Genomic DNA, 20,992 nt, shown 5'->3' with positions numbered 1-20,992 from the left:
TGGGCAGAGTATATTGTATTTATTTATAAACTTGTTGTACCGGTTGGCAAGAACTTTTTCAAAAATGTTATTAATTATACTAAGAATTGAAATTGGCCTGTAATTTAGAGGGTCCGAAGTGTCCCCTTCTTTATATATTGACACAACTTTCGCAATCTTCAATGACGATGGGTATATAGAAGATTTAACAGAGTGATTGAACAAGTGGCATAATATGGGACCCAGAATGTGAAAATTTTCTTGGATCATCCTTGGAGAAATGCCATCTATACCAACAGATTTGTTAGACGTCATATATGAAACGACGTGTTGTATTTCTTTTAACTCTATGTCGAACATTGCAAAGGAATTCGGTAGGCAAGTTGCCAAACTAAGTTCATCTGATACAGGTGGAAGTTTCTGTGCGAGTGATATTCCCACGGAAGCGAAAGTGTGATTAAAGGAACCAACCGTGTTGCTGTCAACAATATCGGGAAGTACACGAGGTGTGAGTGGTTTGCCTGCGACTTCCTTGACGATATCCCAAATTTTTTTAGTATTACCGTTAGCTTGTTGTATGCGGCTTGCGTAATACTCTTTTTTGCGGGTTCTTAACATTGCCACCAATTTATTCCGCATAGCCTTAAACTGAATAAAATAATATTGATTTTTTCTATTGTGTCGCCATTTATAATACCAATGGTCCTTTGTTTTAATTGCTTCAAGAGTGGTCTTGTTCATCCAAGGGCAAACCGGCGTATCGCCGGAGCGCGGAGAAACGTTCTGGGTGCTTTTTGCTAACGCGCCAGTAAGAGCATTGATGAAGTTAAAAAATTCAATATTGACGTCATTGTGATAAATTTCATCAAAATTGAGCGACAGAATATTATCTCGTAAAAGATCGTAGTTGACCTTGCTCACAAGTCTGGGACTTTCCGGCCGTGGTTTCGGGAAAGAGTTAATTTTTATGAAAATGGGTAGGTGGTCGCAGATCGCCTGACTATAAACTCCGGCTGTTATACCTGATGTTTCATTGGAAAGAGCATGGTCGAGAAGTGTAGCGGATGAAGCAGTCACTCGCGTGGGCTCAGTGATTAAATTGTGAAAGTCGAATGATCGCAACAAGTATTCGTACTTTCTGTGCATGGCGCTATTTGTGTCAATATTTATGTCTCAAACTATTGCAATCACCCCTTTGTGATCGTGCGTTATTGAAGAAAAGATTGTTTCAAATTTCTCCAAAAAGGAATTCACACAAGAATTAGGAGGCCAATAAACAACGCCTACTATAAGGGACGATTCCAGCATAACAAAAAGAGTTCGATAAACGGTGTGCTACAAGTAACACCTGATAAGATTGAAAATGAACGTTCACTTTTGATAAAGAGCGCAACACCACCACCCCGCGAACGGGATACACGTGCGTTTGACATCAGAGTATACCCAGGAATTATTATATTTTCACCCGGCTTTAGCCATGTTTCTGTTGTTGCTACTATATCAAAAATTTGTTCTTGCTGAGCTAAGAAAGAAACAAGCAGATTGACGTTTTTTCTTATGCTGCGTACATTGCAGTGAAAAATAGACGTGCGGGTTGTGCCGTCCTTGTTGGTGACGGGCATTGGCATGAACACACAAGTTCAAAACGGGGACCAATATACATCTTTACACAATCTTGTCGAGATCCTCCTCGCACGCCACGTGAACCGCTCATGACTTTTCAGTTTTCCTGGCGCAGAATTTTTCCTTCCGCTACCCAAGCAAATTTCCAATTTTTTTCTCGCTTGGTTTGAATTGGCTTGCCGAGCAAAATCTTGTTCTCCGGGCAAAGGTGCTCATTCACGAAGACTGGCTCACTGGTATCAAAACCAAGGGCTCGTGCATTCAACCTATGCTTCTTAGCAGACTGCAAGAATTTGTCGCGTTTGCATTTGGACACAAATTTGATGATCACATTAGGGGGACCAGGTTTACGTGCCATGGCCGTGCCGACGGCCGCATGATACTTCCCCGCGGGTGGCAGGTTGCCGACCCCTACGCTACGATAACGCGAGCCGTCGTGCTTTCCCTGATGACGCTTTCACTTCCTGGTGCGCAGCAGCTACACGCCCCCGCCGAAGACGGCGACGGCGCATAGCCGCTCAAATTTTGCATTAGGCAGTATCCTAATCGCCAGCCAATTGCAGAGCGAAGCTTTTTACCTCTACCGCCCCCCCCCCCCCCAAGAGTTTTGTCGCGACCGTTGTTGTCAGCAGAAAACTCCCGCATACAAATAAAATAAGTTACTGGCACTGCCGGGCATCGAACCTGGAACGAATAGAAAAACAGAGCGAAAGCACGTTTTCTTAACGATTGAGCTACGAGCCGACGCGGAGACGGGGGAGACAGACGGTGCACTCACCAAGTACATTTGCGTGTTTAACCACTGCGTTTTCGCTGAATGCCACGTTATAGCGTTGCGCGACCTCTCGCACCGCTGTGCGCTCCGCCCATGGCACGTTTAGCGGCCGTGTGCGCGCCTTGCGCACGCGCTAGGAGTTAAATCAGTTAAATGAAGCTTACACCAATTCATGACATCTCACTTCTCCTCTGTTTCTGCCGCCGATCTTGTCGCCTCCGTCGGTGGTGGTAGATACGGAGAAGAATTGAGATCGTCTACCATCGGCTTTGATCTTCTTGTAATTTTATAAAGGAAGTGTTTCCGCTCATATGCTTAGCCATTAGAAATCAACCAGCTACTGTTCGTGAATCACGCGTTGACTTCACCATAGGAAGGAATACCTTTTTGGAGCAATAAATGGTGTGGTTGAGTACTTTTTATTGCCTCTGGTTTCACTCCTTGTAGAGCCACGTGTGTGAATTTAAGTGGCGTCACATGGGTAATTTTGTGGGTGTCGGTCACAGCTTCGCGTTCCAACCACCCTCACAAGGTGGACTGTCGTGCATGTTTAGTTCACCTGCTGTCGTACAAACACCCCAACGTGTATTCTTAACCAAGAGAGAACAATAACTTTGATTTCTGATTGTGATTGCAGGGTTTAACGCGCCTACGCAACGCAGGCGATTAGGCGCGCCGTAGTGGAGGGCTCCGGAATAATTATGGCCACCTGGGGTACTTTAACTTGCACTGAAATCTTGTATACACGGGCAGAGCACGGGAACTAAAAGTTGAGTACTTATATTTTGCCTCAAATGTGCCTGAGGTTTCTTTGGCGCGAAGTAGTGGAGACATGTATGACTAACGCCAGCAGCTTATTTGGTTGCAGCTGTTCTGCATACAGGATCCTTTTTGACAAATTCTTTCAACTTTTCGCCGAGCGGCTGAATCAAGAGACGGACGGACAGACAGACAGACAGACAGACAGACAGACAGACAGACAGACAGACGGATGGGCAGACAGACCGACAGACTTGTTTTAACTTTGCTGAATCAAGGGACGGATGGACAGACAGACAGACAGACGGATGGACAGACAGACAGACAGACAGACAGACTTGTTTTAACTTTGCTAAATCAAGGGACGGATGGACAGACAGACGGATGGACAGACAGACAGACAGACAGACAGACAGACCAAAACTTTCGTGTTTGAGCAGCCAAAGAAAGACTGTCGTCTTAAAAGCTTCCAGTTTTTGCAACAGAGCACCCGGCTCTTTTTTACGTGGAAGGAAGTGGGAAGCCCGGATACGTTTCTCTTGAAATAAAGGCAAGCTGGCCACGACAGACAGCGACCCGGCCAATTCAGCGGAGCTTAGAGTGAGCGGGTGTTGCTGTTCTGAAGCCCGGCAAAAAATAACAAAAAAAAATGAGCACATGCACATAAACAAACATATCAACAGACGAGATCTTTTATTCCGACAATACAATCCCGCATAGAAACTTTCCGCACAAGTTTCGTGCTTCATATTTTCTTCTTCAATCCTCTGCTTCCATCTCTAACGTATAATTCAATTTCATACCGACATAATCCTCTTTGTGCGCTGTTTACCTTGATGAAAGATTCGGTCACTTTCTTTTTTTTTTCACGAGTGGAATTGATGGCCATTTTCATCCTTCTGGAAGCTTTCATAGGGCTGGCTTTAAAGCACGAGAAAAGCTTTCAAGTCCAAGTGGAGCACAATTTCGTCTAGTTCAGTCCTAGGGCGTGTGCCTTTTCGAAGCTCCTTCATTTTTGTTTTCGGTATTGAACGCATCAGACTTCGGGTGCTCTTTTGTTTATTTATTTGTCTGCCTTCAGCGTAGCTTAGCCGACGGCGGTATTCTACTGCGTTCCAGATTTCTGTCATTTCCAGCAGCCCAAAGGCTCTCCGCGGCTGGGCAGCACAAAAGTCCTTCTATTCAACACCTCGGAACATATAACCCCCGGATAAGGTCTGCTTTGCCTTCGCCCCTTCCGTTCCGTGTTTATAAAGCAACGCGAGAGAAAATAGCGCAAACATCTCACAAATGGCGTCCCCTTCAGGGTCGTAAAACAGCCGCCCCCTTACGCAATCTGCGCTTTTCGTCGCATTCTTTTTGAAACACAGGGGAAAACAAAACAAGGCGAGCTTTTTTGAAGCGTATGGATCCGCGTTAGCTTTCCGGAAATCGCAGCCTTTCTCTTCTTTTTCGGCCGAGCAAGGCTGTCATTTCGATTCCACAAAATGACCAGGCCTCACCAAGCCTGGGAAAAGTCGGGAAACTGGAGCCCCAGTTTAATCCTTTTTATCAACGTAAGCCTTCAAGTTTTGCTTCCGTATGCACGACACAAATGTAGCGAAATCACGCACGCAAATTATGTACAAGCAGCGTCTTGAACCGGAACAGGAACCGGAAACTGGAAACCGAACCGAAAACCGAAACCGAACCCAAATTTTCGCGCGGTACACACTAAATATTTTTGCACACTTAAGGGTGCGGAAAGGGTGCATTCAAGATTTTACACCCTTTTTGCGTCTTTTAAGGACCATAATTTAACTCCGGCACCCTAACATGAGGGTGTTTCAAAATAAAGGGTGTAAACAGCCGTTTAAAAGGGTGCAACAGCAGCCTAAAAGGGGGCTGATTGGTATTTATGCCGATTAGGGTGTTCACCACAGTACTCTATGTTTTGGGTATTAAAACAAAGGGTGCGAATATGCTAGTAGAAGGTGCGAAATTGCACAAAACATGGTGAATGTTTAGATCCCACTCTGCACTACATCACAAGGTTTATTTGCATCACAAAGTTTATTTCGATATCTGGGTATACGGGAAGAGAACGCTACTAAATGCCTCCTGTAGTCCTATAAGTAAAATTTTTACGCCAGGCATCGATGTCTTCAACAAAATTGAATTTACCTAAGAATTAGTTCTCGTATTATTATGCAGTAACACCGCTGACGCGAATCTGCGCAGTCTTTGATTGAGGGTTTCGCATTTTATGATAAACGAACAAGCATCGGAACATTTTTTAACTAATCATTAAAATCTAGTTTCACGAATGAAAAAAAAAACACAAATGGAACAGTATACAACCGAAAATGAAGGCGTTTACGATAAGATCTCTCTTTGCCAAATTCAATAAAAAGCAGCGGCGGCACCGACGTTGAAACAGGAAAACATATCAGCCCTTGCCTATTACGAACATCGACACAATAACACTCCCCCTCCCACTTTTTTTTTCTACAGCCTTGCACGGAGCACAGCACAACCTTGAACTCTGACATCTGTATCATCATTCCGTCGTTCCCTGTTCCTCTCCTACCCACCAACACAATCATAGCCCCCTCTGACAACAGTCGTTCTCGTCGCTCAGTGGAGTTGTAACGTACTAGCAATCACAATTTTATTCTATTATTATTGTTAGTGACCGTCAATAATGTGTACAAATGCAATAAACAGACCACCTAGTTTCTCCTGCACAAACAACGCTGGAGTACAAGGCAGATATCAAAAGAAAACAAAAGATGGGGAGGGAGGGGGCATGAAATCTGGCGCTAAATAAACAGACGCCAAATAATAATATGATTACTTACACTACAACACTGCCAAATTTCATTGCGCAGTGTTATCTTACCATCTGCTGCTTTTTTTAACGTTCAAATCGAGCGCCAAAAGCTCCAGTTCGCGTTTTGTGTTTGTAAACTTATAATACTTGCAAACTTGTAAACTTATTGTGCGTATTATAATACACACAATAAATATTAAACTTACAGATTATGTTATATTCAGTAAGAGAGGCAATTATTTATTGTTGTCGTTTTAATTTGTTTACGCAACCCCCTGCCAACGGCCGAAACCCTGAGAACGGCCCGCGGCGGCGTGGCCGGATTCCGGATCAGATACCCCGTGACTACCGTGACCCGTCTTTCGTCGATTGTTTACTGTGGTGTGCCGTTAAACAGGCTCAGTTATTATGATTAATTGGGCCTCTCGTCATCTTCGGTTATGTCTGTCGTGTTCGATTTCGCGATGAAGTATTTGAGAACAACTTTGCCACCTGAAGACGGCTAATTTCGTTTGGCGCTTGCCACTGAACGTCGCTCGCTCTTCTGCGGAGTTTCCTGTCAGGTAAGCTGTCTCGTCACATTTGCCGCCTTTTTAAATGCAGAGCATTTCTTTAACTCACGATGTCACCCGTTCTTGGCGTCCGTAGTTGTCCGCATCGCTGGCCTCAACATGCCCGGCTCAGACGTTTCGCTATCGGCGCGATCAACATTCGATAGCGCGCCCAGGCACGTTTCAAGGACACTCTCTCCCCTCTCTCGGACTCAACGTGCGCCGAGGCTGCCAATTTTACTGCTGACGAGCGCTCTCTCGTCAGCAGTTGCCACAAGTGCAACAACATTAACGTAACGTAAAGTACTTAACGTCGTGCGCCCCCGGAAATGCTCTGCATTTGATCGTGCCCCTCGCGAGGGGGATGTTTCACTGCGTCGCCATGCGAACAGTTTGCCACGCTTTAGTTTCAGTTCCGTATCTCCCCGCCGCGGCCGCGGAGAGAAGGCGGCCGGCCGCGACTCTAGCCACCGCGGCGCTGCGGTTGCGAGTTGCGCTAAGAAAGCGAGCGTCGTCTGCTAGCGGGGCGGCCTTCGCCACTCCGGCCTTCGCCACTTCTGACTGCGCACTGCAAAAGAAATAATTTTTTTGCCACTGGATGTCGTTTGTAGCTGTCATCGCCGCTTTAAGGATTCGTTAACAGGAGACCGCGTGTGTGAATTGTTTAACTGAACTGGCGAGGTTGAACCTAGAGGGCTCGTGTCTAGAAAGGCAACGTGTGTGTGGTGCTTGCATTGAGCGCTAAACGCACTGGCGCTCAGTAACGCAGTGGCGCTCAGTAACTCAGTAGCGTTTCCCATTCCGCAACACTATATTCAACAGCTTCATTGCTCACCACTGCAAACCACGTTTTACGCGTAGTTTATCAGAACACGGGCGGCTACTTCTCTAAACTGTGCTGCGCAGCGTTTACGGCTTCGTTAATCACCGCTGTCGTTTGTGCCGTGTTTGGAATGGCGAGGGAGGATCGCTTGCCAGCAAATGTGCGCGCCTCGCAAGCTTAGTTGTGTTTGCGGCGAGCCACCTCACCATGTGTACGGTGCCGCGGTACGCGGGCATTGATTTTGGCTCAATGTTGTGTTGCCCGAGTTGTAACGTTCGTGCACCCAATCATTTCCATTCTTGCATGTGTGGTAATCATGTGTCATCCTGTTTTAAACCTCTGGACGGTCTGAGCACATCACGTCCCTCCATTCAACCGCATTGTCAACAGTGTTTGGCCGCCAGAACGCAAGTTTTCAAACACAGTTTTGGTAGCACCGTGGGCTATCATACTTGAATAATGTTCGAACACTTGAATGTACAAGTTCTCGCCCCCGTAACAATTATTGGTGTTTCATGCATAACCTAACATGTAGCCACTAAATGGCAACCTTTGTTGTTAATTTCGGAAAACTCAAAGTTTCACCCAAAATCATAATGTGGGCGTAGCAGTTAATCACCATGTATACGAATTTTCTGGTGTTAGTCATGTTTACGGTGAAGCCATATTTCTTAGGTACACAAAAATGTTATTACCTTCGTAGTTTAGTCTTCGATAAAGCCTTACCAGTTCTGTTTTCAGCTATTTTTTTTATGTTTATCATGTGAATTGACAGTCCTTGCAGTCCACTTTTTCAAATCGTTATGTAACTGCCCGTACCATTTAAAGAGGCCTGATTGGGCTTCTGAAGGCTGCGATTTACGCACACTAGTGCTTTACCGCCAATAAAGAAACATCCTTCCACTAAGAAAAAGATTTGAAAGTGTAAAGTATGAGCTGCATTATCCTTAACTTGAACATGCTAATTGCAAGGCCTGGGGCTTTTCCTGAAAGCACTGTGGATGTTATGAGAGAGGAAAACCACTCAAACACATCTGCCAAGGCTGTTGCTGCTCCAAGATGCGTGCAATCATTGAGTCTGCTGAGGTATACAGTAATGTTTGGTTCGTAGAAGAAGGTGGTTGGGGTCGCCGTGGATGGGTGAAAGTAGCCGATGACGCTGACGCAGGAGGTAGATGAAGAAGAAAAAGTCTATTTACACTTATATACAGCCGATGAAGCAAACATAAGACAAAACGAAAACTTGGTTACACTTAAAAGGCACCGCAGCGCACAAGGGGTGGTATCGCGGCGCGATCTCTGATGGGGGCCCGGAGGCCAAAGGTGTGCCGAACCGCCTCGCGGTTGGCTGTAACGTGCGTGGAACTCTGGCGCCCGGAGGCTACCACGGGAGCAAGTCTCACAGCATGCGCTCTCGGCGGCTGCTCCGGACTAACTCGTTGAAGCATGCGCGAGCAGGGCGCAAGCAATGCCACCTCCCCCACAGCAGCGCACATGCCCATAAGGGTTTTGACCTCCGCTCCCCCCCTGGCCGTCCCCGAAGGTCAGGAGGACAGGAAAGCATTCCCCGACGCCGCGTAAAAGCCGCCGGCGAGTCCCATACAAAGGGTTGCGACTCGCTGGCGTCGGCGGAGGCCGCCCCAACATTCCGCCACCGGATGGGGAGACACAACAAGGCCACGAGAAGGGAGGGGGGTCATCGTCAAGACGGGGTTCATCGGCGCTATCATCATTACAAATACATTACACCCTTTTTTTAAACAACCGACGTGCATGCTGCTAATACTCCTGATTGAGCGTATGCCAGGCGCGTAGCCAGGACTTTTTTTCCAGGGTGGGGAGTGGTCGACCAGAAGATGGGACGAGGAAATATGTAGGCAAGGCATCTTGAGCGTTGTTTTCCCGAAGCTTGAAATAACTGACTTTAACATGTGGTTTGTGTATGCTCAACGCTGAATGTAAAGCCCACATTAAGGAGCTTAGATGATGATGATGATAATGATAATCGCCTAAATTCCTGTTCGCTGGTCTATGGGCAGACCACGGGTGAGTCATTCGTCCGCAGAACAGGTGGTTAGGCGGACTCGCGCTCGTGAGTGGCGCGCGGTCTCCGAAGTTCATCCGGCGAAAGTGGAGGCCAACAGTGGTTGTTTACTATCAAGATTCTCGTATTTTAGATTTTTCTTGGAAAAGGGACTAATAATGGAAATAGGGGTTCACAGCGCGGGAGACAAGGACGACGAAAAACACAAGACGAGCGCTGAACTTCAACAAGCTTTATTGACGATAGCGCCCAGAATATATACAGAAGCGGAGACACAAAAAAGAAGACAAAAAACAAGATAAACAAGGCGGAGGGCATGAAGTCACACTTATGCATGTGTTTAACACAATCGCGACGCATTCAGATAACGGAGTTCGTTATTGGAAAGTGCAACCGACGGCACACTGATGCACAGCTCACCCAGTCGCTGTATCTGTTCAGCTTCTACGATCTCGCGTGTAAGCTGCTCACGGTGTCTGTAGATGATTTCACATTTGTTAAAGACCGGAACGCAACCACAATCTCGACAATGAATACCCAGATGGCCCTGTACTGCGGTATTGACATTGTAATAGTGCTCCTTTAATCTTTCGTTTAGGCATCTGCCCGTTTGGCCGACATACTTCTTTCCGCAAGTGAGCGAAATGACATAAACAACGCCAGCAGTGCAAGGAACAAAGGGCTTTCTGTGCTTGGTAGTGCAAGTGTTTTTTCGTCCGGCACGGGAATTTACGCGCTTGCAAAGCCCTGATAATTTATCAGGGGCAGAGAACACCACTCTGACATTCGCTTTGTTGCCTATTTTCTTCAAACCGTGCGAAATTTTGTGCAAATATGGCAGCACCGCAAGAGGCTTTTTCTCGTCAGCGCAGTCTGTCGTGGCATTCTCTCCCAGCTTAATTTTCTTTAACAATTTTTCGGCCACGGAAACCAATAGAGACTCCGGAAACCCAGCGCTCCTCAGGCGAGACGCCTGTGTGAGAAGGCTAGGCTCCATAGAGTGGCTACAAGACTTGTGCAGGGCATTGGTGAAACATAAATTTGCGATACCGCGTTTGACAAGTTTAGAATGTGCCGACAGAAAAGGCAGGAGGGGTTTGTTTGCCCGGGGCTCATAGACCCAGCACAGGTGAGCAGTAGAAATGCTAAGCTTCAGATCCAAAAATCTCAACTCCCCATCGACCGGAAGTTCGTGGGTGAGGACAAGAGGTGCTAGGCAGTCTTCAAAAATGCAGAGCACATCGGCAACAGCACACGCCAACTTCTCATGCTTCTGACCATCAGAAAAAAGAATGAGAAAGTCATCTACGAAGCGAAAAACTTTAGGAACGACTGCTTGATCAAGGCGGCTAGCAAGGATACGGTCATGGTGGGCCAGAAAAATGTCGCTTAAGATGGGAGCGATGCATGAGCCGATACACACTCCGCTTTTTTGTATGTAAGTGCTATTGTTCCAAGACGCAAAGGTTGATTTCAAGTACAGGCCCAGAAGTGCTAAAAAGTTGGTCACAGAAATGCCGGTCGCATTCTGGAAAGCAATAGAGCCAAAGTCATCGATGCAGCACTCAACGCAACGTAGCAACGTGTCGTGCGGCAAGGAGTAATATAAGTCTTTGATGTCAATGGAGCAGGCGTTGAAACCTTTGTCACTACTTGAGATAAAAGCAATGATATCATTAGAGTCTCTAACGAGAAAAGGGTCCTCAATCGTTAGTAGATTTAGTTTGGATTGTAAAAACAAGGCAACAGCTTTTTGCCACGTCCCATTTTCAGAAACAATGACTCGAAGCGGCCAATCAATTTTATGAGTTTTGACTGTAAAAAATATATCCAAGCTAAGCTTCTTGCAATTGCCAATAGAGCTGGCTAGCCGCTGGAGGTTCAGGGCATTACAAAGCTTTTTCGCATCATTACGTACTTTTGAGAGCGAGATGTCATTGCGACAGTTAAAAACAGAAGTAATAGCAGAGGTGGCCTTTGAATCAAGCTCAGAATTCGGTAAAACCACAAAGCCCCCTTCCTTGTCAGCAGTAAGCAATGAAAGGGACTGTTCTTTAAAAAACTTGACGACACTATTCACAGGCAAGCTCTTGCGGGGTGGTCTGGGCTGGGACAGGACATGAACACCTTCCGACACGCAACGTTCAGTCTCAGATTCCGGGGCTCGCCTGGCAACTTGCCTTACAAGCGTGAGCAGCTCCGGGGGCGACTTCTGCGGCTCCACGGCGAACTTGGGACCCAGGCGTAGAACACGTTTCACACTGTCCGGAAGGGGCACATCACACGTGGAGTGGACTGGGTTGCTCGGAGGAGGGGAAACCTTCTTGGGGGAGAAAGCCCGGAGCTGAACGAGTGCGTGTTGCCATATGAATTCCGTGGTGCGGCTGGTGATGACACACAGATCGCGCCACTTCTTCTGCGCTATGTGATGGGTGTCGGCGCTGTGCAGTCTGAAGAACAGCAGGTCCCGAAACAGCCTGGCCTGGCGTTTCCACTCAGAACGCAGAATCTTGCAGATTCTCATCCCGTGTCCTGCTGAGGGTGCCACGCCTCCAAACAAGTTGCGTATCTCCGGGGGAAGCAACCTTCGACGTATGCAGTAGGCGAGTGTGCGCGCCCTGCACTCACCTAAGGCGATGAGGTTTACAAGGTGAAAAGGAGTAGAAGGAAAGTGAGTAAAAGGGCCCGATGTACTAGAAATATAACTCAGTAGAGTGGATGCTTGGGCGTGTTGGTAATTCATACTGGAAATAGGGGTTCACAGCGCGGGAGACAAGGACGACGAAAAACACAAGACGAGCGCTGAACTTCAACAAGCTTTATTGACGATAGCGCCCAGAATATATACAGAAGCGGAGACACAAAAAAGAAGACAAAAAACAAGATAAACAAGGCGGAGGGCATGAAGTCACACTTATGCATGTGTTTAACACAATCGCGACGCATTCAGATAACGGAGTTCGTTATTGGAAAGTGCAACCGACGGCACACTGATGCACAGCTCACCCAGTCGCTGTATCTGTTCAGCTTCTACGATCTCGCGTGTTAGCTGCTCACGGTGTCTGTAGATGATTTCACATTTGTTAAAGACCGGAACGCAACCACAATCTCGACAATGAATACCCAGATGGCCCTGTACTGCGGTATTGACATTGTAATAGTCAATAGTACAGGGCCATCTGGGTATTCATTGTCGAGATTGTGGTTGCGTTCCGGTCTTTAACAAATGTGAAATCATCTACAGACACCGTGAGCAGCTAACACGCGAGATCGTAGAAGCTGAACAGATACAGCGACTGGGTGAGCTGTGCATCAGTGTGCCGTCGGTTGCACTTTCCAATAACGAACTCCGTTATCTGAATGCGTCGCGATTGTGTTAAACACATGCATAAGTGTGACTTCATGCCCTCCGCCTTGTTTATCTTGTTTTTTGTCTTCTTTTTTGTGTCTCCGCTTCTGTATATATTCTGGGCGCTATCGTCAATAAAGCTTGTTGAAGTTCAGCGCTCGTCTTGTGTTTTTCGTCGTCCTTGTCTCCCGCGCTGTGAACCCCTATTTCCAGTATGAATTACCAACACGCCCAAGCATCCACTCTACTGAGTTATATTTCTAGTACATCGGGCCCTTTTACTCACTTTCCTTCTACTCCTTTTCACCTTGTAAACCTCATCGCCTTAGGTGAGTGCAGGGCGCGCACACTCGCCTACTGCATACGTCGAAGGTTGCTTCCCCCGGAGATACGCAACTTGTTTGGAGGCGTGGCACCCTCAGCAGGACACGGGATGAGAATCTGCAAGATTCTGCGTTCTGAGTGGAAACGCCAGGCCAGGCTGTTTCGGGACCTGCTGTTCTTCAGACTGCACAGCGCCGACACCCATCACATAGCGCAGAAGAAGTGGCGCGATCTGTGTGTCATCACCAGCCGCACCACGGAATTCATATGGCAACACGCACTCGTTCAGCTCCGGGCTTTCTCCCCCAAGAAGGTTTCCCCTCCTCCGAGCAACCCAGTCCACTCCACGTGTGATGTGCCCCTTCCGGACAGTGTGAAACGTGTTCTACGCCTGGGTCCCAAGTTCGCCGTGGAGCCGCAGAAGTCGCCCCCGGAGCTGCTCACGCTTGTAAGGCAAGTTGCCAGGCGAGCCCCGGAATCTGAGACTGAACGTTGCGTGTCGGAAGGTGTTCATGTCCTGTCCCAGCCCAGACCACCCCGCAAGAGCTTGCCTGTGAATAGTGTCGTCAAGTTTTTTAAAGAACAGTCCCTTTCATTGCTTACTGCTGACAAGGAAGGGGGCTTTGTGGTTTTACCGAATTCTGAGCTTGATTCAAAGGCCACCTCTGCTATTACTTCTGTTTTTAACTGTCGCAATGACATCTCGCTCTCAAAAGCACGTAATGATGCGAAAAAGCTTTGTAATGCCCTGAACCTCCAGCGGCTAGCCAGCTCTATTGGCAATTGCAAGAAGCTTAGCTTGGATATATTTTTTACAGTCAAAACTCATAAAATTGATTGGCCGCTTCGAGTCATTGTTTCTGAAAATGGGACGTGGCAAAAAGCTGTTGCCTTGTTTTTACAATCCAAACTAAATCTACTAACGATTGAGGACCCTTTTCTCGTTAGAGACTCTAATGATATCATTGCTTTTATCTCAAGTAGTGACAAAGGTTTCAACGCCTGCTCCATTGACATCAAAGACTTATATTACTCCTTGCCGCACGACACGTTGCTACGTTGCGTTGAGTGCTGCATCGATGACTTTGGCTCTATTGCTTTCCAGAATGCGACCGGCATTTCTGTGACCAACTTTTTAGCACTTCTGGGCCTGTACTTGAAATCAACCTTTGCGTCTTGGAACAATAGCACTTACATACAAAAAAGCGGAGTGTGTATCGGCTCATGCATCGCTCCCATCTTAAGCGACATTTTTCTGGCCCACCATGACCGTATCCTTGCTAGCCGCCTTGATCAAGCAGTCGTTCCTAAAGTTTTTCGCTTCGTAGATGACTTTCTCATTCTTTTTTCTGATGGTCAGAAGCATGAGAAGTTGGCGTGTGCTGTTGCCGATGTGCTCTGCATTTTTGAAGACTGCCTAGCACCTCTTGTCCTCACCCACGAACTTCCGGTCGATGGGGAGTTGAGATTTTTGGATCTGAAGCTTAGCATTTCTACTGCTCACCTGTGCTGGGTCTATGAGCCCCGGGCAAACAAACCCCTCCTGCCTTTTCTGTCGGCACATTCTAAACTTGTCAAACGCGGTATCGCAAATTTATGTTTCACCAATGCCCTGCACAAGTCTTGTAGCCACTCTATGGAGCCTAGCCTTCTCACACAGGCGTCTCGCCTGAGGAGCGCTGGGTTTCCGGAGTCTCTATTGGTTTCCGTGGCCGAAAAATTGTTAAAGAAAATTAAGCTGGGAGAGAATGCCACGACAGACTGCGCTGACGAGAAAAAGCCTCTTGCGGTGCTGCCATATTTGCACAAAATTTCGCACGGTTTGAAGAAAATAGGCAACAAAGCGAATGTCAGAGTGGTGTTCTCTGCCCCTGATAAATTATCAGGGCTTTGCAAGCGCGTAAATTCCCGTGCCGGACGAAAAAACACTTGCACTACCAAGCACAGAAAGCCCTTTGTTCCTTGCACTGCTGGCGTTGTTTATGTCATTTCGCTCACTTGCGGAAAGAAGTATGTCGGCCAAACGGGCAGATGCCTAAACGAAAGATTAAAGGAGCACTATTACAATGTCAATACCGCAGTACAGGGCCATCTGGGTATTCATTGTCGAGATTGTGGTTGCGTTCCGGTCTTTAACAAATGTGAAATCATCTACAGACACCGTGAGCAGCTAACACGCGAGATCGTAGAAGCTGAACAGATACAGCGACTGGGTGAGCTGTGCATCAGTGTGCCGTCGGTTGCACTTTCCAATAACGAACTCCGTTATCTGAATGCGTCGCGATTGTGTTAAACACATGCATAAGTGTGACTTCATGCCCTCCGCCTTGTTTATCTTGTTTTTTGTCTTCTTTTTTGTGTCTCCGCTTCTGTATATATTCTGGGCGCTATCGTCAATAAAGCTTGTTGAAGTTCAGCGCTCGTCTTGTGTTTTTCGTCGTCCTTGTCTCCCGCGCTGTGAACCCCTATTTCCAGTATGAATTACCAACACGCCCAAGCATCCACTCTACTGGGACTAATAAGTTTTCTTATCGGCTATGAAGTACAGTCGAGAGCGATTTGAAGGTTATCGCGCCAGCATCGATCGGCCAAGCGTGCCACCAGCCCGCGGTTTCGTTTCGGAACCATGAAACTCAAGATTTCGCACTCTTCGCTCCCTTGTTGGCTGTTCCATGATACAACAATGGCCCGCACGACTGACTTGCCACCCTTTGTGTTTCAAGCTGTACATTCATTGTCATAAAGCACAGACTTGGACTTGGTTGCTCGTTATCTACGCCGACGATAACGAAACTTGCATGGACTATTTGCTAAAGCTGGGGTTCTTTCTGCTTCCTTTGAAAGAGTAGCTTTCCCGCGACAACCTTCGAATCGCAGTGGACTGCACATGCGGCGCATTCGTATATTAGGGCGGTGAGGCTAGCAAACGTGCGTCTTCGTCCTTAAGTAATCGCTTTTTGTTATTTTTTGTGCTAGTAACGTGAGTAGTAAACTTGCGCTTAGCGGAACACCTTATTCCACTGCTGTTGACTGTTGAGCTTGTTGCACGTTTCTTAAATTTCATTATATTTCTATCTGTTAAATCGAAACAGACATGGCTTCAGTAAAATTCCGGTTAAGCAAATACAGAATGCTGATTCTAACCAAGAGGGAGGTCAAGGAAACAATGGAATAGTGCCAAAAAAAACAAAGCTCCGCAATGTAGAGAATTGTGTAGTCTTGTTGATGTGGAGGAAATACAAGATGGGCAGAGCAATCCTTTTCATGCAGCAGAAATTACGGAACTGCAATAGTCAATGAAATGTGATGTTAGTAGAAAAATAAACATATCAAGGATTGATAGTTGACTGAACAAAATACAGCAACATGCTCTGTCATGGGACTATACTTTGTACCACTGTAAAGACAAGGAATGACACGCTCCCGACCACGTGTATACCTGTATGAGGCTTTTCCTGCTGTTCTGCCATTTCCCGGCCGTGCTGTTCCGCCATTGAAACAGCGGGACTGTTTCGATCGGCTTGCAGCAAGTTCCCGGCGCTTCTCGGTGTATCCGGCGTGAAATGCAGCCGAGCTGTATATATTGACAGGTACAGCATCTGGAGTGGGCGCAGGGATCAGATGTTGACGTAGCCCTTGTTTTCAGCTTTATATGAGGAAGAATGTCCTTAAAACTGCAGGTTCCGCGCCTGCAGGCAACTTCAGGCGGCTTTTCAGGGTACTTAAACCGCACCCCAGCCTTGGCACGAAACATTTCGGGGGAAGGAGGGGGGGGGGTGGCGTGGGCCTGGTGTGCCCCCCTGGCTACGCCCCTGGCATGTGCTTATTCTTTCTTGCATCCACCACATTCGAGTCGTCGCGTTGATTTGTGGATGGTGAAATCCAGCATATGCGGGCAAGATACGAGAGTTTGAACACAACCCACTTGCCCGTATTGAGTTTTCAAAGATCTCCACCACCTGAAGGTACTGAAGTGAGATGTAAGCATTGCCTGAAAATCATACCAGATGAGGGTACCAAATCATAGTTATGGGTCCTTCTCTCCCATTTACGTGTTTTGAACGAAAAAAAGTGCCATTTAAAAGTGACACGTCGTTCCCTGCCGATTTCTGATGCCTTATTAAGTTTGTGGGCATAAATTTACCAGATTGCTCACATGTCTAACGTGTATGTGTGCTTGTTTGGAGGGAAGTAGGTAAAAATTGAAAGGTTTTATTGTAGTTGTGTATAGATAACCTACATTGTTTTCATTCCTAGAAAATAAAAATTGAGGTAACCCTGCCAGTTGTTCTGCATTGCTGCATTTTATTATGCTCGTATGGTTCGTAGAACCTGCAGGAGTTCAGCTGCTTGTTAAAGGTGAACTAACCAGTGGTACAAAAAGAAGAGCATCTACTAAATAAAAATATCTTCACAATCGCAGTGTGCCAACGGTCCACCTACCAACTTGCGTCCTGCATTGTTTCTGCTGGTTGGAGCGGCGGATGGAGCATTTTTCAGCTTCTCGAAGTTTATGATCAAGCGCTTCCCCAAGTGAAGGATGCCGCAGTCAGATCTTCTGTTTTAATGCCACAATTTCATGTGCTGAGCACCTACTCGTAAGGCATTTTAAATATTCATCATCCCAGAGGGCATGTTACCTTCGTCTTGGGTGCAATGTGGCTGCAATCAGGTTATTTGTGACAGAAACAAGTGAACCACGTGGGGAGAGTCATTGAGGCCTTGTTGATTGTGCATGCTTCTGAAATAAACATTTTCATTCAGCTGAATACTTTCTAAATATTACAATTTGTAAACAAATTATGATAAAAGTCATGATTAGTTGTACTACAGTGCAGGAAAGAAATGCCAACATATGTTTTAAGAGCCTCTGATATTTCAGGTCATTGGCTGGTGAGCAATAAAACAGAACAGAAAATTGTTTAAAGTGAAATCAAATATTTGTTGTCACCAGTGCATGACCCGTAGTAAAAACTATCTGGTCTCCCAATTTCAAATGAGACAGGAAATGCCAAAAAAATAAGGAAATAAACAAGACAGCTTGCTACAATAAACCAATTCAAAGAATTACTCAATGTCTATAAAGTGGTGATTCAGGTGGGTTAGTTCGGTGTTGATGAAATACAAGCAGGCACTTGCCTGGTCAAAAACAAATAAATTAAGACGCCTTGGGGCCCCTACTGGTCCCTTGTTCACAACGAAGAGGGGTGTGAAAGGGCGCGACTATTTATAAGTTCGGTGGCGCAGAGTGCGCATGTATATCTCGGTGAGATTACCCCGCGGCCGGTTAATCGTGTTTTTAGTTGGTTGAATATGCACGGATTCTAAAAGTAGTCGTGTCGAGAGGCGCTTCTCTGATGCGATTAAGCTTGCGGAATCCCAATCGATGACGTGGTCACTAGCCAGGTGATGATCCGCCAAGGCATATGAGCTTGCATTGCCTTTTTTGACATCATTCTGGTGCTATTGAATTATTCTTTTAAAATTTCCAGTTCCGCCTATGTGGGATGCGTCGCATTCCTTGCATAGAATTTTGTAGACAACTCCGTGGAATCTTGACTTTTCTAAAGGGTCCTGACGCGTACCAGCTTCTGCTAAAGCCTGTTCGTTGGCACTTGTGCTATTTTAACGCCATATGTGCCAAACACCCTTGCAAGAGCTTCACTGATGCCTTGCGTGCAGGGGATGGCAGCGCGTTTTTGCCTGTATTCCGCAGGAACCCTTTCGGAGGAGGCAACTGAAGCCGGCAATCGTTGCGTCCTCAGAATCTTTGAAAGGTAGCTGTTGCTGCGAAGGTCCTTCCGTACCACGGCTAGCTCGTGCTTGCGCAGACCAGGCTGAGAGCAGATTCGTGATGCGCGTGAGAAGATTGCAGCCGCGACGGAGCGTTTTTGGCCTATAAGAAGCGCAGAGTTGAACCTCAGGTATCTACCCGTGTGGGTCGGCTTTCGATACACACTGGTTGTAAATCCTTTGGCCGACCGTCTCACAAGTACGTCGAGGAAGGCGATCTGTCCATTATTTTCTTGTTCCATGGTGAACTGGATGCTTGGAACACAAGAGTTTAGATGCTCAAGGAAAGGCATTACGTCTCGGCGGTGGATTACACAAAAACAGTCGTCTACGTAGCAGACAGAAATCTTGGGGCCGTCTTGTACGAGCATAGCGCAGAATTTTCTAGAGACTCTAAGGCAATATTCACACAGACTACTGAAACGGAAGCTCCCATCGCTGTTCCAAACCGCTGCTTGTAACATTGTCCGTTGAAAACAAAATATGTGTTCTTCAGGAGAAATTCCAGGCAAAATTACGCGGTCTGGTGTTCCAAGGATCTACTCGAGAACAATGAATCTCTGCCTTCACGTTCGCCAATTGAGACGCAAGAATTATACCGCCTCCTGGAATTTGGCCTGCAGAACACATATTTGATTTTGCATTTCGTACGGTCACCTGGTGTGGGGTACCACTACCGACTCAAACGCATTAAAACTGATGCTATTACAAAAAAAGGTAGTCCGCATAGTAGCAGATGCCTCTTACGACGACGCGCATACAGCCCCAATTTTCAGGTCCCAATAACGCCTGTAAATGACCTCTATAGGCTGCAACTACTCCGCCGGTACAGAGCATGTCTGAAAAATAAAAACACGTACCTGAACACAATAGCAGATTTAAGTTTAAAAAAGATAAACTACCCTACGCGTAATACTGGTATTTGGAATGTCCCCCACAGCCGCACCAATTACGGCTTCCAGATGTTGCGTTACCAGCTTCCTCAATTACTGAACACATCAGGTGTTCAGTAACAAAGTTTAATAACATTTTTAAACAATTCCAGGTTCATAATCGTTTTCCTTTTTTTAGTCTTTTTTTCTTTGTTTGCGCAAACCTACGCACAGATTGAGTGTTGCTGACTGTTTATTTTTTTTGTATAAATTAAAAGTGAATGAGCCGATGTACATCTGTGTATCTACAAAATACGCTTATTTGAACTGTTGTGTGAAATTTACTTAGTTGTGTGTAATTTGTATAGTGCAAAATTTACACGCATTTATGTGACTCGTGCGTTTGCTACTTTTTACTTAGTTGCGTGTTTTTTTACTTAGTTTTGCCATGTGTACGGGGCACTGTCCCAGTCAAGCCGAGCCACGGCTGTTTGATTGTGCCCCCAGCATCGAGAACTCTTGTAGTTGTTGATGTTGAAAATAAAGATGAGTTTAGAAAATTTGAGCAGGATTTAGTGGACGACTTTTCGGAAACGCACTACTTGTGTTTACCCGAATAGGTTCCTACAGGATGAATAAACTGGACACAATTCCGAAGATATCAAGCGAGAGAAATGAGCGTTCCACGACGGCTGAAAAAAAAAACGATAAAGCACAGAGAATAGTGCGATGATATAAGTGCTTAACGGGAAGAAAATTCAATTATTCATCCAGAGATATCCGACAATTACACGGGCCAATAATCACTTGTTGAGTGCACCCGATGGCCCAGCCAAGAGGTTAAACGAAACGCTCAACAAATGGCGAAAGCGCACAAGCTGACGCTCTACTAATAACACCGCTGAACGCACGACATGAGCTCCCTGGTCTGTTGCAATGAACCGACTTGCCCGATCGTCCGGTCTAATCTGATGCAACGAAACGAGCCCGTGATTTCATTCAATAGCCGTTGCGGAAAAAAAAAAACAACAAAAAAAAAAAAACATGCAGCCAAACAGCCAGTCAGGTAACGAAGATTCCTCTCGTATGCTGTTTGTTCAAATATTACATTTGAAAAGTCCGCAGTGGAAACAATACATCCAATGAAAACGCGCAAACCGTTGCGGGAATACACTCACCGAGTTCGCCCCCAGTGGCGCCGGGGCATTGTTCCAACGTGCGAACTTCATGCTGGTGGTAGAAGAACGGGCCGTGTAACGCTCCCAGTCACAAACGGGCTCGCCGCTGC

General features: G+C 46.5%; 2 protein-coding genes across 2 annotated transcripts; one reads left to right on the top strand and one right to left on the bottom strand.

The window, feature by feature from the left end:
* Positions 1-9,539: 9,539 nt before the first annotated feature.
* Positions 9,540-11,890, bottom strand: LOC144164808 (uncharacterized). Its single transcript, XM_077695072.1, has one exon. The coding sequence runs from the start codon at positions 11,888-11,890 to the stop codon at positions 9,707-9,709; it is 2,184 nt and encodes a 727-aa protein (XP_077551198.1). The 3' UTR covers positions 9,540-9,706.
* A 1,258-nt stretch (positions 11,891-13,148) lies between these two features.
* Positions 13,149-15,533, top strand: LOC144164807 (uncharacterized). The gene has a single exon (XM_077695071.1). The coding sequence runs from the start codon at positions 13,149-13,151 to the stop codon at positions 15,330-15,332; it is 2,184 nt and encodes a 727-aa protein (XP_077551197.1). The 3' UTR covers positions 15,333-15,533.
* Positions 15,534-20,992: the final 5,459 nt, after the last annotated feature.

This window comes from Haemaphysalis longicornis, unplaced genomic scaffold, assembly GCF_048455015.1.
Source record: "Haemaphysalis longicornis isolate Haplotype H1 unplaced genomic scaffold, Haemaphysalis longicornis Haplotype H1 scaffold_14, whole genome shotgun sequence".
In the NCBI taxonomy this organism is placed as follows: domain Eukaryota; kingdom Metazoa; phylum Arthropoda; class Arachnida; order Ixodida; family Ixodidae; genus Haemaphysalis; species Haemaphysalis longicornis.
The sequence above is the reverse complement of the archived record's forward strand: the minus strand, read 5'-3'. Positions and strand labels throughout refer to the sequence as shown.